The sequence below is a fragment of the Octodon degus genome, unplaced genomic scaffold (genome assembly GCF_000260255.1).
Source record: "Octodon degus isolate 3935 unplaced genomic scaffold, OctDeg1.0 scaffold00197, whole genome shotgun sequence".
NCBI classification, from domain to species: domain Eukaryota; kingdom Metazoa; phylum Chordata; class Mammalia; order Rodentia; family Octodontidae; genus Octodon; species Octodon degus.
This window is the reverse complement of record NW_004524773.1, coordinates 1588394-1602485: the sequence shown is the minus strand read 5'-3', so window position 1 is coordinate 1602485 and position 14092 is coordinate 1588394. Positions and strand designations below refer to the sequence as shown.

General features: G+C 49.6%; 2 protein-coding genes across 3 annotated transcripts in view; one reads left to right on the top strand and one right to left on the bottom strand.

The window, feature by feature from the left end:
• Window positions 1–833: 833 nt before the first annotated feature.
• On the bottom strand, window positions 834–7044 carry Snrpd2 (small nuclear ribonucleoprotein D2 polypeptide). The gene is made up of 3 exons (XM_004644297.2): window positions 6948–7044; window positions 5182–5361; window positions 834–1039 (listed from the first exon to the last, which is right to left on the bottom strand). Coding segments are annotated over exons 1-3 (357 nt in total). The 5' UTR covers window positions 6950–7044; the 3' UTR covers window positions 834–864.
• Window positions 7045–7132: 88 nt separating this feature from the next.
• Window positions 7133–14092, top strand: part of Qpctl (glutaminyl-peptide cyclotransferase like) — a 9340-nt gene continuing 2380 nt past the window's right edge. Inside the window, exons 1-6 of one of the 2 annotated variants that reach the window (XM_004644295.2) lie at window positions 7133–7913; window positions 8379–8522; window positions 9540–9821; window positions 11578–11730; window positions 11831–11930; window positions 12713–12829. In XM_004644295.2, the coding sequence (XP_004644352.1) occupies window positions 7707–7913; window positions 8379–8522; window positions 9540–9821; window positions 11578–11730; window positions 11831–11930; window positions 12713–12829 (1003 nt within the window). In that variant the 5' untranslated portion in view covers window positions 7133–7706. Of the gene's footprint in view, window positions 7914–8378; window positions 8523–9539; window positions 9822–11577; window positions 11731–11813; window positions 11931–12712; window positions 12830–14092 lie in introns of those variants that run through there. The other variant, XM_023704523.1, reaches the window with a different exon arrangement.

Here is a 14092-nt window from a genome sequence, read left to right as displayed (position 1 = left end):
ATCCCAGCACTTGAGAGGTGGAGGCAAAAGGACCAAGTTCCAGCCCAGCCTGGGAAACTTAGCAAGACTTTGTCTCAAAATTAAAAAATAAAAATGAACTCGGGATGTGGCTCAGTGTGAAGGCCCTGAGGCCAATAATTTCAACCCCCAGTTCTGTGTGTGTGTGTGTGCACACGTGCCTGCCCTGGAACTGCCAGCAGGAGCAGGACATCCAAACAGAGGGGAGCCTGGCACCCTGGCAGCTTGACCACGGCCCCTACTGGGACTCGGGTACTGAGTGTTCTAAGTGTGCATCTAGGCACCTTTCACAGAGCTCGCAGGGTGCTCTAGGACATCACTGGTCCCTAGCTTTTTTTTTTTTTTTTTTTTGTGGAACCAGGGATTTAACTCAGACCCCTGTACTTACCAGGCAAGCACTTATTCTATGGAGCCATCTCCCTGGCTCATGTGTCCCTAGCTTTGCAACATAGGGCTGGGCACAATGAGACATTCGGGGAATGTTTGCTGATGGAATAAACAAGGGAAAAAAAAAAAAAGTCCAAAACAATTTCAAGCAAGGACATTTCTCCCTAACCTATGCCCCGTATGAATGGGAACAGCAGGCCTGATGGGGCAGACAGTGCCTTCCGTCTGCTCAGGGCCTTGGCTCAGCACTTAGCCCTACACCCGGCTTCCCTCCAGCCCTTCCCACTCACGGGCCTGGGGATACAGATGCCACTAAGACAGGGGGAAAAAAACCACATAGCACTTTATTATCAATACAGTGATGAAGGACAAGTTTTCAAGGACAGGTCTTCAAGGACAGGTCTTCAAGGACAAGTCTTCATGGGGCTGGAGCGGGTCCTGAAAGCAGAGAGGCGGCGCCTACTTGCCAGCGATGAGCGGGTTCCGCAGCACCACGATGACGGAGTCCCCACGCAGGAACATCTTGGAGATGTAGCGGTCCTTGTTGACTGGCTTGGACTTCTTCTTGCCCTTGCCGCTTTTGGGGACCTCAGTCCACATCTCTTTCACATTCTCCAGCACCATGTTGCAGTGCCTGGTGAGGCAGAGGCGGGGAGGGAGGCAGAGGAGTGAGGGTGGGGGCTTCTGACCCTGCCGGCGGCACTGGCTCAGAGCCCAGGCCTGGGGCCAGGAGGGCTGTCCTGCCAATGCCACATCTGTAAATTCTTTTCACTTTCTGTTTTTGTTTTCCCAGACAGCATTTTTTTGTTTGTTTGTTTCTTGGTATGAGGTTTTATGTTTTTTTTTGAGAGGGTGTTATTAGGAATTGAACTTGGGACCTTGCACTTGCCAGGCAGGGACTGTACCACCAGGCTATACCTTGGCCCCTCATTTAGTTCTTTTTTGGGTTTTTTTGAGACTGGGTCTCACTGAACAGCTCAGGCTGGCTCATTTTGAGCTCACTTTGTAGCCCAGGCTGGTCTCAAACTCGCAATGATCCTCTTGCCTCAGCCTCCAGAGTGCTGGGATTAGAAGCTAGAGGCATGTGCCACCACACCCGGCTCCTCATTTAGTTCTTAAAGAGGTTGCTGGTTTCAGCTAGCCAAAGTATATACATCTGATAGGAATATTACTGAGCAGGAAGAGAGACAGAAGGCAAGGTGTATACCTATTATCTTAGCACTCCATTCAAGAAGCTGAAGTAAAAGAAAAATGAAGTTGATATAAGAAAATTCCAAGTTCATAAGACCAGCGTGAACTACATAGTGAGAACCCTTTGTCTCGAAAAGAAATAAAAGAATAAAGAAGAGAAGACTAGAGACATGCTCTCTGTTTTGCTCTGCAGGAATCTCCAGGAGACCCTGAAGTGAGAAGGCAGGCTAGGGACCAGCATGCACAGAAAGTTACATCCAGCAGGAACTATCTCCCTGGCCCCTACATCCAGCAGGAAAATTAGCAGGGGGCTGGGGGCCGCTCAGCACTAAGGCCTCAGGTTCCATTTCCAGCACCACAAAGCAAAGCAAAACAAAATAAAACACGGCAGAGGGTGTAGGGGTTGGGAGCACACACACTGCTTGTTCACTTTTTTTTTTTTTTTCTAAATTTATTTTATTTATTTATTTATTTATTTATTTATTTATTTATTTATTTATTTATGTGTGTGTGGCCAGCTCAGCCCACCAGGGGGCGGGGCTGGCTGGCATGTGGTGCTGGGGGATTGAACTGCGGTCCCTGTGCTTTGCTAAGCTTGTTTTAAGTAGGTACTTTAGACCACTGAGCCATCTCACCAGCCCCCTTTTTTTTTGTATTTTAGTATAGGGTCTACAGGGTCTCACTACATAGTCAGACTCGTAGTGATTCTCCTGTTTTCAGCCTCCCAAGTGCTGGGATTACAGGCACAGGCCACCATGCCCACTTCCAATCATCCATCTCAGCATGCCCTGGGGGCAGGGCCAGCCCGGCATTCTGGGGATCGAACCCCAGCCGATGCACTCTGCCTAAGACTGCTTGTGCACTTATACAATGCAGTATCTGTGAAAAAGTTTTGGGTTTTTTTTGAGACAGGATCTCAGTATGTAGTTTAGACTGGCCTCAAACTCACAGCAATTTTCCTGCTTCAGCTTCCTAAGTGCCAGGATTAAAGACTTGTGTCACTATAATGGCTGCTGGAAGATTTGGGAAAAGTAGGGGCCAAGGGTAGGCTGGGCACACTGGGCATGGGCCCGGAAAATGTTTCATTGGGTTATTATTAGTTTTGGGAATTATGGGAATATATCAACAGCTCAGAAAACAGCAGGTTAAAAGTAGCATTCTCAATGGTGGAAATTTTCAAGTTTTATTCAGTAAAAAAGCCATGGTCTAAAACTGATGTCTTGGGGCTGGGGAGATAGCTCAGTAGAATAAGTGTCTGCCTGGCAAGCGCAGGGTCCTGAGTTCAATCCCTGGTACAGCAAAATAAACAAACAAACAAACAAATAAATAACTATAAAATAAAATAAAATTGATGTCTCACTAACACTGATTTAAAACGAACAATAGAAGGCCCTTGCATCTTTCCATGTGTACGGTGCTGTGACGATTCCTGGGAGAAGAGCCATGAGATTAGCCACCCCCATGGTCCCTGAGGAGGTGGCTGGGGGCAAGAGAGCAGAGAAACGTTTCACTGGGTACCTTTTATTTAGGCTTGAAATTCTGCCTGGTCTGCAAACACTGCCCCTCAAGAAAGTAACACAAATAGGTAAGTAAATGTGGAGGTGCGTGCTAACATCTGACTTAACTGATTTGCCGTGATGTTCTTAAATGTGTGTCGGTTGTGTGTGCACCTTGCAAAAGGAAAAACAAAACAAAACAAAACACTATTACCTCCAGGTCTGAGAGCAGGAAACTGAGGAACAGTGGGATAAAGCGACCTATCCAAGGTTACACAGTTTAGGGGTGGTAGAGTCTGTGTCTCTTTTTTTTTTTTTTTTTGGCGGAACTGGGGATTGAACTCAGGCCCTTGCGCTTGCCAGGGAAGCGCTTATTCCACTGAGCCATCTCTCCGGTCCTAGAGCCTGTGTCTGAGGCCAGGTCTACTGACTTCCTGTGCTCAGTGTTTCCTGTTGTTGTCCTCATCTGTCTCAAATGGCAAGAGGCTCAGAGCGAAAGACCAGGTCAGGGTCACACATCAGTCAGCGGCAAGGAACTTCTCAAATTTAGCCTCACACTGGTGTGAGGACAGCACTTCCCAGATGCTAATAAAAACCTGCAAGTTATAGCCACACACAGCAGCACACAACTGTAATCCCAGCTGATCAGGAGGCTGAGGCAAGAGGATTACAAGTTAGAAGCAAGCCTGGGCAACTCAGTAAGACCCTGTCTCAATGGTAGATAGGTAGGTAGGTAGGTAGGTATGTAGATAGACAGATAGACAGATAGACAGACAGACAGACAGACAGACAGACAGACAGACAGACAGACAGGCTGTGGGGTTAGCTCAGTGGTAGAAAGCTCCTGGATTCACTCCCCAGTGCTGAGGGGAGGGGCCAAAAGTTACAAATATTTTATTAAGTGTTTACTATGTGTTCAGTACAGAGTCAAGAGCTTTTCACGAGTGCTGTAATTTGTTCTTTTTTCTGGCTGCCCTAGGGACCAAACCCAGGGCCTTCACACTGAGCTATATCCCCAGGGTTTTTTTTTTTCTTAGTTTGGAGACAGGGTCTTACCCTCCTAAGCCACTAGGGTGCCCAGGCTAAGTTTGAACTTTTGATCTTCTGCCTCAACCTCCTGGAGCACTGGGATTTCGGGCCACCACACCATGCTAGCATGCCCAGGTTCGTCATTTATTCTTACAACTCAGGGCTTTGTGCTAGTCAGGCAGGCAATTACGCCACTGAGCTAGCTTCCCGGCTCTTACAACTGTTGAATGAAGGGTGGTATTACATCTACTTTTCCAGTAAAAAAAATTGAAACCCGGAAAGGAAAAATCACTTGCTGATCCCTCTGGCTATCCACAAAGACCTCAGCTTGCAGCTTCATTGTACTTGGGTCTGTCTGCATCGCTCCTTCAGGCAGAGCCTCTGCGAACATCCTGTATGAGACAGTGTCGCCTTCCCAAAACTTTGTACTGTGACTTGGGTTTGCTTTTCTTCACAGAACCCATCATACCTATCACACATATGTATATGCTTGCTGTCCGTTTCCTTACTAACAGAATAAGCTCCCTGGATAGAGGAACTGTGTTTGTTTTAGTCACTGCTGTGTCCAGAGGCTAAAAGTCCCTTGATGAGTAGATGCACTAACTATGTAACTGTGAAACTGACAGTTTTGTATGTCGTACTCAGTACCCACAATTACTGCCACATACAGACCAGAAAGTCACGCACCAAAAGGCACCTGGCTGCTATGAAACACAGTTGGGACACAAGCCCAACAGGCTGGCTACTACACACGTGTGGACAGCTGGAGGGGCACAGGGGACAGCCACTGCTCATTCATGGTTTTAAAAAGCTTCTCTCAAATAAATAAATCCATGTGTTTCTGCCTACTGGACACCCAAGCTTTAAAAAAAAAAAAGACAGGGCTATGTAGCTCAGGCTGGCCTTGAACTCCTGGTGATCCTCCTGCCTCAGCCTCCCCAGTGCTGGGATTACTGGCATCCACAAACTTCTAAGAAATCTTTCTTCAAGTTCTTCAGACATGAGCTGGGGCTGCGTCCTTGGACCTGGACATGATGCCTCCCAAGTCCTCAGTGCTTACCTGTCAAAGGCCTTCACCCGGCCTAGCAGTTTCTTGTTGTTGCGGCAGTTGATGAGCACCTGGGTGTTGTTCTTGACTGACTGGGTCAGCACAGAAAGTGGACCCGTGTTAAATTCCTCCTCCTCCCGCTTCTGCAGCTCCTCTGGGGTCATCTCACTCTTGGGCTTGTTGAGGAGGCTCCTGAACAGGCAAGGATGGACCCATGGGTGAGAGCGGCTAACGCTGGGAGCATGGCTGGTCATGGCTTTGTCTCCCCAACCTTGCCCCAGAGCCCACACTGATACCTGAATCTTCTCTCTGGGCACAAGCACCTGATACCTGATAGACACTTCCATCTCTGTCACAGAGTTGTGCTCCCGATCACCTGACCTCTCCAACCTTCTCCATCCAGTGCTTTCAAACCCCACTCACAGCAACTCCATTCCCTTCATTTTTTTAGGTCAATACTCTTGATGTCCATGAGGTATCTCTTGTTCTCTCATATCCTGTGTTAAATCTTATTGGCAAATCCTAATTTTTAGAACCAAATTTCCCCATAAGGTCAACACTGAACCTACCACTGAATTTGACTTGGTTCTTCTCCAATTCAGGTTTTGACCAGAATAGTGGAACACGTTATGTATATGAATCTGGCTACCCCACTGTATACCCAGACTCTGGTCTTTTTTTTTTTTTTTTATGCCATAAAAGTCCATCATCTCCCTCCTGGTCTCCTTGCCTCCACCCATGTTTCTGATGGCCTGTTCTTTACAGACCAGTGTGGAGGATTGTGCTAAAACCCATGTCACCCTTTTAAGCCTTCCCATAGCTCCCATCTCAGTGCAAAATAAAAACCAAAGTTTCCCACTGCCCTACATTTGCCTCCTCTATCATACTGTTCCAGCCAGTGGCCTCCTCAGTGGTCTTTTGAAGACAGGAAGCAAACTTCCATCTTAAGGCCTCTTCTTTACCCTTGTCAGAACCAACAGCTATCTGTATGCTTCACTCCCCTCGCTTTCTTCAGGTTCCTGCTTCCTTCTCAATGTGTCCTTTTATGACAGTTACTACACTGCTTTCTTTTCCCACTGTTGCACTACTAGACTATTTCAGGCTGGTCTCGAACTCGTGAAAAGCGTCCTACTTCAGCCTCCTAAGTGCTGGAATTACAGGCATGCTCAACTACTTGTGTGGTAACAGTCCCACACCTTCAACACACTACATACTCCTTTATTATTCTATGGCCTGCGTACTTTGCTCGCCTCACAACCCATAGCAGGACATGTTTTTCTTGGGGATGTGGCCCTTTCAATCACTGATGTATCCCATGTGTTTAATGCTGTGCCTGACACGTGAACGCTCAACGTAATATTTACCAAACAAATAAACAACAAAATCATTCTAGTGGTTCATTATTGTCAGAGTAGCAAATGAGGTCCAAAAGCCACCAGCCAGCAGCTTAAATTACCCTGATACCTCCCTTGCTTCAAGTCGTTATTAATAATAAACCTCATTTTCCTCCCCCGGGCTCTTTATTCTTAAAAATCGCTTCCCCTTAAAATTCGTCACATAACAAGAACCCGTTAGGTGATTAAGATGTCCCTTTTCCACAACTCACGACCCATTAAAGGCCCTATAGCCGTGCTCGAACCCCCTCAGTAGAAAAGCGCGTCATTTTATCCCTAATCTCTGCCTCCGCATCCCGGCCCGTCTCATCCTCTCGCACAGTTCATTAGCCGAGTCTACACATTCAACCTCCTTCCCGCCGTTTAAACCCCGCCGGGTCTCACATGGTGGCAGCTGCAACCTCCGCGTTACTCCCGTCTCGCTCGCGTAGCTCCGGCCTCGGAGAAAAGGGGCGGGGCGGGACTTCCTCTTCCTGTGTCTCACTTCCGTTACCGCCTGCGCAAACTCAAAAGCAGGTGGGGGCGTGGCCTGTTGCCATGGTTACCGTCTAGTCGCGTTGTGCTGCGGCAAAAACCGGATATCGTGGTTCGAAGCCACTAAGCACAACACAAGTCAGATGTTCACGACAATGGAGAGGAAAAATAAAGGGAGCCCGACTCAAATCGTTTTGCGGTAGAAAAGTGTAGGCGAAAGGAGGGAAGCGACACGCCAGCCTGCTCTTTGGAGGCGCGGCCTCGGCGAAGCCAATCCGCTCGTAGCTTCAGGGATGCGCACCGCCCTTTTTCCTTCCTGTACGGTTCCTTTAAGTAGTCACTGATCTTTCCGACCTGGCAGTAACAGTCCTGGACCTGTGTGGGACGTGCGGTGGTCTCTACGATGAAACGCAGCTCATTGGCTCTCTCCGCTTGGAAGCGGTCCCTACCCCTTTCCCGCTCCCTTTTGGGTTGTGCAACCCTGAGCGAAGCCAAAGCCAACACCCGGGCGGCAGGGAGGCGGGCCTTCAGGATGCCATTGGTTTCTAGGCTCGCCGGGTGGGACGTGCAGCCGCCCTTGTTGCTCATTGGTTTTGTGATTTCTTGGGTGGAACTTGGCGGAGCCTGAACTCTTTCCGTGGCGCGGTACACGTTTCAGGTACGGCTGCCATGCGTTCCGGAGGCCGCGGGCGGCCCCGCCTGCGGCTCGGCGAACGCGGCCTCCTAGAGCCGCCTTCACTGCCCAAGCGCCGCCTGCTGCCGCGGGTGCGGCTTTTGCCCCTGCTGCTGGCCATGGCCGCGGGCTTGGCGTTCTACATCATCTGGAGTGGCTGGTACCGCGGGACTGAGGAGCTGTCAAGGGCCCGGGATTTGCGGGTGAGGCCCGTTGGGGCTCCGGGGACCCTTATTTCCCACTTCCCCTTCTAGAGTCTCAGGTTGACGTGTCTGTACCTTGTCACCCAAACCGCCGGTGTCTCCTTCTTTCACTGTCATTTGAGCGCATGCTCCATATCCAAGAAGCTCCAGTAATAGCAGCTCCCCTTAAGAGGAAAGGTCTGCCGGGCTGCAGTGAGTTTGGGAGGTCGGGATTCCACATGTCAAGTCAATTTTTGGAAGACCCCCTTCCTCCAACTAGATTTTGATTTGTCCATCAGGATTGCGGTAGCTTTGATCCGAAGGGCTTGGAGGGACCTTTCCCGAGTCTAGGATTTAGCCTACATACTGAAGGCTACTCATTAATTATCAAGAGGATTCCGGGCTCATGGCAGCAACGCTGTCGGGTGTAAGGTTGGAATAGGGGATTGCTCTCATCTTCTTTTCCCTATCTTACCAACCCCCAAGGCTCCACTGGTTGGAAACCTCCCAGAAGCCAAGCTGCGGACGGTGGTGGCACAACTGGATCCGCAGAGGCTCTGGGTCACTTATCTGCGTCCTCTGTTGATTGTGCGGCCCCCGGGTAGCCCTGGTAATCTCCAAGTCAGAAAGGTAAAGAAGGCATCTCACCCTATCTCAGGTTCTGACCACCCGATTCCCCAGCCCTCTAGGAAATGGGAAATAGACCAGCTGTCCAAGGTCCCAAAAGAGATAAAGGGCAGAAGTTAGTCTAGAGTCAGGAGTTAGTCTGACTCTAGAGTCCCACATAACCAGCAACTGCACTTCCACCCAAAGCTAAGTATGTGCTATCGACAAGCGATCGATAGCTGCAGACAGGGAGAACCAGCGTGGTCTTCACACAGATGGTGAAACTGAGGCTAGAGAAATTATACATTTTTGCATAGGTTCCACAGCTAGTAAGAAGTGTCACATTACTACATTGCCTTCCAAATACTGTGTCTGGTCCCTTCTCACCTTTTTTTGGTGGTGGTGGTGGTGGTGGTACTGGAAATTGAACCCAGGGCCTTCACACTGAGCTGAGGTACACCACCACCCCTTTCAAAAAAATTTCATACGGTCCTTCTAAGTCACTAAATTGTTGGGGCTGGGTTTGAACTTGCAAACCACTGACCTCAGCCTCCCCTGTGCTAGGATTATATCTTTTAGGACTTTTTTTTTTCCTTTGATTTTTGGTACCTGGAATCGAACTCATGGCCTTGTGCTTGCCAGCTTGCCAGGCAAGAGCTTGTGCTAGTTATATAACCAGCCTAGGGTTACAGATATGCACTGTGGCATAAGGCTGTTTCTTCACCTCTTTGGGACTCAGTTTCCTCCTCTACAAAGTGAGGTCAGTCACTGGCATTCTGTACGCTAGAGGCTCCTAGAACAAGGCTTGGTGCATAAAAACAGCTCTTGAAGAATAAGCCATGATTAACATTGTTGGCACCAGGAGGAGGGTCACCCCAACACCTGGCACCAGTAGGTACTGGGCAGAAGTCAAAGGAATAACTGAACCCTAAATTGGACATTGGAGTCCACCCAACTGCTCCCAATGGCTCAGGTCACATGGCCCTTCTCCCCAGCACTCCCCAGTCCCTGTCCATCTTCCCACCTCTCTCTTGTCACTAGTTCTTGGAAGCCACACTGCGGGCCCTGCCAGCTGGCTGGCATGTGGAGCTGGATCCCTTCACAGCCTCAACACCTCTGGGGCCACTGGACTTTGGGAACGTGGTGGCTACGCTGGACCCAGGGGCAGCCCGTCACCTTACCCTTGCCTGCCATTATGACTCGAAGCTCTTCCCCCCGGGCTCAGCCCCATTTGTGGGAGCCACGGATTCAGCTGTGCCCTGTGCGCTGCTACTGGAGCTGGCCCAGGCCCTAGATCTGCCGCTGAGCAGGGCCAAGCAGCAGGTGAGGAATGGGAATGGGGGAGGTGTGGGCCACATCCATGCCGGTCCTTGCATCCACCTTCTTCCTTGTCTCTCTCATCTCCTTGTCTTCTGAATGTCAGATCTTTTTGCCTCTGCCCAAACCTCTCATGGCTCCCCATGATTCCAAGCATAAGCCAGTCTTTAGAGTGTACCCTGAGGTGTGACCGGTTACCCCTCTAGTTTCTTTTTCTTTTTTTCTTGTGCAGGGTTTCACTACACAGCTGGAACTTGTAGTGATCCTCCTGTTTGCAGCCTCCCCAGCACTGGGATTACAGGCGCACGCCATCACACCTGGACTTGGTCACTGGCTCAGTGCACCTGGGGCGGGGCTGGCGTGGACTATGGTGCCGGGGAGCGAACCCTGGCCTTGCACTTACCTAAGCAGGCACTTAGTCCGCTGAGCTGTCTCGCTGGCTCTTCCCCTCTAGTTTCATCTCTTGCCCTTCACCCCTCATTCGTTCTCTGCAGTCACACCTACCCTCTGATCTCACAAGCCCACCTCAGGACATTTGCACTTGCTCTCAGCTATGCATAGAATGTGTTTTTGAGATGGGGGTTTCACTATGTAGTCCAGGCTGGCTTTGAACTTGTAGCGAATCTCCTGCCTCAGCCTCCAAGTGCTGGAATTACAGGTACATGCCACTATGCCCAGCAGTGGCAGAATGTTTTTTGCTTTAAACCACCATGGTGCCTGTAGAAAGCAGGAGGCTGCTTTGTACAATCCCAGTCTATGACCTGCAGAGTTTGAGGCCAGTCTGGGCTACATAGTGAGACCTTGTCTTGATCAATCGTTTTCTCCTCCTCCTTGACTAGCTCTTACCTTTTATTCAGGTTTCAATTCCCAAGTTATCTCTTCATCTGGGTGTGGTGCCCACATTTCTTTCTTTTCCTTGAGAATGTTTTCTGTTGATTTGGCTGTATTCTTAGCTAAATTCCATGAAAGCAGGGACTCAAGATTCTTTTGTTTCTTGCTGTATCCCTTTGGTCAGAATATTGCCTGGCATAAAATGGGATGTCAGTACAAATTTGTAGAATGAATGCATGTATAAATCACATCCTGCTTCTCCCCTCCTCTACTCCCTTCCAGGGATTCCCCAGTGCCCCTATAACAAAGCCCAAACCCCTTGGCCCTTGCTAAGCGCCCCTGGGCTCTGGGGAATCCAGTTCTGTCCATATTGCTCCCTTGCCTGGGACTCCTCTCCCCCCTGCCCCAGCATGCCCCCATCCCTGCCAAGAGAACCAGAGAGAGCCCTTCTTACCCCATCCTGCTAAGCCCCTTCTTGGGCTCTCAGAACCTTGTCGTTCTTGGAAGCCTTTTCCCAACTGCATTTCACTTTGTGCCATTATCTGTGGGTCTCTTTTTTTTTTCTTTTTTTGCCAAACTGAATTTGAGGAAAAATTATCAGATCTAACCCATATCTAGTTCTTATGTACCAGCCACTGTTGTAAACCCTGGATTTGAGTCCTGTTTATGAACAGAACTGTCATTCACCCCATTGATAGATGATCAAGCTGATGTTTCAGGAAGTTGATAACTTACCTGTATCTACACTGCTAGGAAGCATCTGGCTGGGGATTTGAGCTCAAGCTGCCTGACTTCATCTGGCTCTTGGCCCCACATTGTACTGCAAAGGACACCTAGTCTGTCCTGTCCAGCCGTGCAAGGCAGCAAGGCACATGGGTGGGCTGGTGCCAAGGGCCCATGCTGAACTGGCCCTGGCCACCTGCCCACCCAGGCAGCCCCAGTGACCCTGCAGCTGCTCTTCTTGGATGGTGAAGAAGCGCTGAAGGAGTGGGGACCCAAGGACTCTCTCTATGGCTCCCGGCACCTCGCCCAGCTCATGGCGTCTATGCCCCACAGTCCTGGCCCCACCAGGATCCAGGCCATTGTAAGACCAGGGTCCTGCTGGGTTCTAGGGAGGGGAGGAGAAGGTGCAGTGGGGTTGGCAGGGTCCCGCTGAGCCCCCTCCAGTCCTGGCTTCTCCCTAGGAGCTCTTTATGCTGCTTGATCTCCTGGGAGCCGCCAGTCCAACCTTCTACAGTCACTTCCCCCCCACAGTCCGCTGGTTCCATCGGCTGCGGAGCATTGGTAAGTGTGAAGGCAGAGCCAGGCAGCACTCTGGCATGTGGGAAGGATGGAGGGTCAGACACTTGTCCTCTAGGGGCTCATCTAACATTCCCCCCACCTCCCTAGTCTCTCTTTGGAAGCAGGGAAGAATTACACTCACCCCATGAAGGTCAAGCATAGTGATTATAAGGGGGGCTGGGAGATAGCTCAGTATAGTAAGTGCTTGCCTGGCAAGCGTAAGGGCCTGAGTTCAATCCCCGGTTCCACAAAAAAAAAAAGAAAAGAAATTGCTATTGGGGGCCTGCCCATTAGCTCAGTTGTTTTAAGAGCCTGCGTAAGCAAGAGTCAGGCTCAGGAATCTGTGGTTCAATCCCCAGATCCTCATGCCTTACCAGACCTGCCCTTAAGGCATCCTGAGCCAGCCCCCCCCAAAAAAAAAATCCTTCAAGCCTAGTGATTATAAATTAGCTGCCCTGGTGTGAGAGAGCTCTGGTTTCAAGTTGTGTGTCTGCTTCTTACCTTTTGGGTTAGGAAGCTTCATCAGTATGAGCCTCGGTTTCCTCTCTGTAAAATGGGCATGGTCCTAATCACAACCTACCTCTACACCAGAGGGATTAAGACAGACCAGGAAAAAAAAAAAAAAAGACAGACCAGGAACATAGTCAACTGCAGGAAGGAGAAACCCTTCATTCATGTTCGGATGACTAGTGCTTTATCTCTGGGACCTCTGTCCTGTGATCCATGAACAGGACACCTTTGACTGCTGGGAACTAAGTCTTGCTTCTCACTCCTGCCCTCTACAGAGAAGCGTCTACACCGCCTAAACCTGCTGCAGGCTCATCCCCAGGAAGTGATGTACTTCCAGCCTGGGGAGCCGCCCGGCTCTGTGGAAGATGACCACATCCCCTTCCTCCGCAGAGGTACTGCCCCATGCCGGGGGGACTGGAGGCAGGGTCTCTTTCCCAGTGCTGGGACTGGTGGCAGGCTGTTCCCCTCTTCGCGTTTCAATGTCTCCATCTGTAAAATGGTGTCTCACAGCCCAGAAGGCACCAAATGTGCTCCTGTGTGTAAAGAACTTGTTTGGACTCGTGTCCAGCACAGAGCGGGCATTCAAGAAATGTTAACTATTACAGTTCATACAACAGTGATTACAACATGTATTCTTTGTTTTGTATTTGAGACAGGTAGTTCATGATGGCCTTAAATTCACTACATAGCCCAGACTGGCCGCAAACACCTGCTGATCCTCCTGGCTCAGCCTTCTGAGGGCTGAGGTTACAGGCATATGGAATCATCCCTAGTACATGCCTTTCTTTCAAGGCCCTGGTAGCTCTGTAGAATCACCAAAGAAACTTCAAAAAATGCCTGATCATATTTCAGGCCTGCTAAACCACTATCTTGAGTGTCAGCATAACTTTTACAAAGTTCATACGTAATTTTTAGGCACAGTCAGGGTTAAAAACATCTAGTGGGGCCAGGGAGACAGCTCAGCAGTCTAAGCACCTGCCTGACAAGCACAAGGACCTGGGTTTGATCCGTGGTACCGCATGCTGTGCCAGCCCCAGAACCCCAGGCACGCTGAGCCAGCCTCCGAAACCGGGCATGGTGGCACACGCCTATAATCCCAGCGCTGGGGAGGCTGAGATAGGAGGATCACTATGAGTCTGAGCTGTGTAGTCAGACCCTGTACTAAATGAATAGATTTTTAAAAATCTGGTATAGGTGTTAAGAATGTGGCTTTCAGCTGGGCATGGTGGAACATGCCTATAATCCCAGCACTTGGGAAGGTGAGGCAGGAGGATTGCCAAAAGTTTGAGGCCAACTTGAGTTACATGTCAGTTCAAGGCCAACCTGGACTACAAAAAGACCTAAAGACTTTTTCTTTTTTTTTTTTTTTTTGCGGAATAAATTATTCTCCCTGGGGATTGAACTCAGGCCCTTGCACTTGTCAGAGAAGCGCTTATTCTACTGAGCCATCCCCAGCCCCAAGACCTTGTCTTAAAAATAAGTAAATAAATAAATAATGGTGCACTCCTATAATTCCAGCACTCAGGTGGCTGACACAGAAGGATCACTGTGAGTTCGAGACCAGCTTGGCCTACGAAGTGAGTTCAAGGCCAGCCTGACTGCATAGCAAGACCCTGTCTCAAAAAGACAAAAAAAAAAAAAAAAAAAAAAAAAAA

Excerpts from the sequence above, each read along its gene's own strand:
- Snrpd2 (XM_004644297.2), bottom strand. Across the intron at positions 1,040-5,181 it reads CGGGTGAAGGCCTTTGACAG|GCACTGCAACATGGTGCTGG; the intron begins GTAAGCACTGAG and ends CTGCCTCACCAG.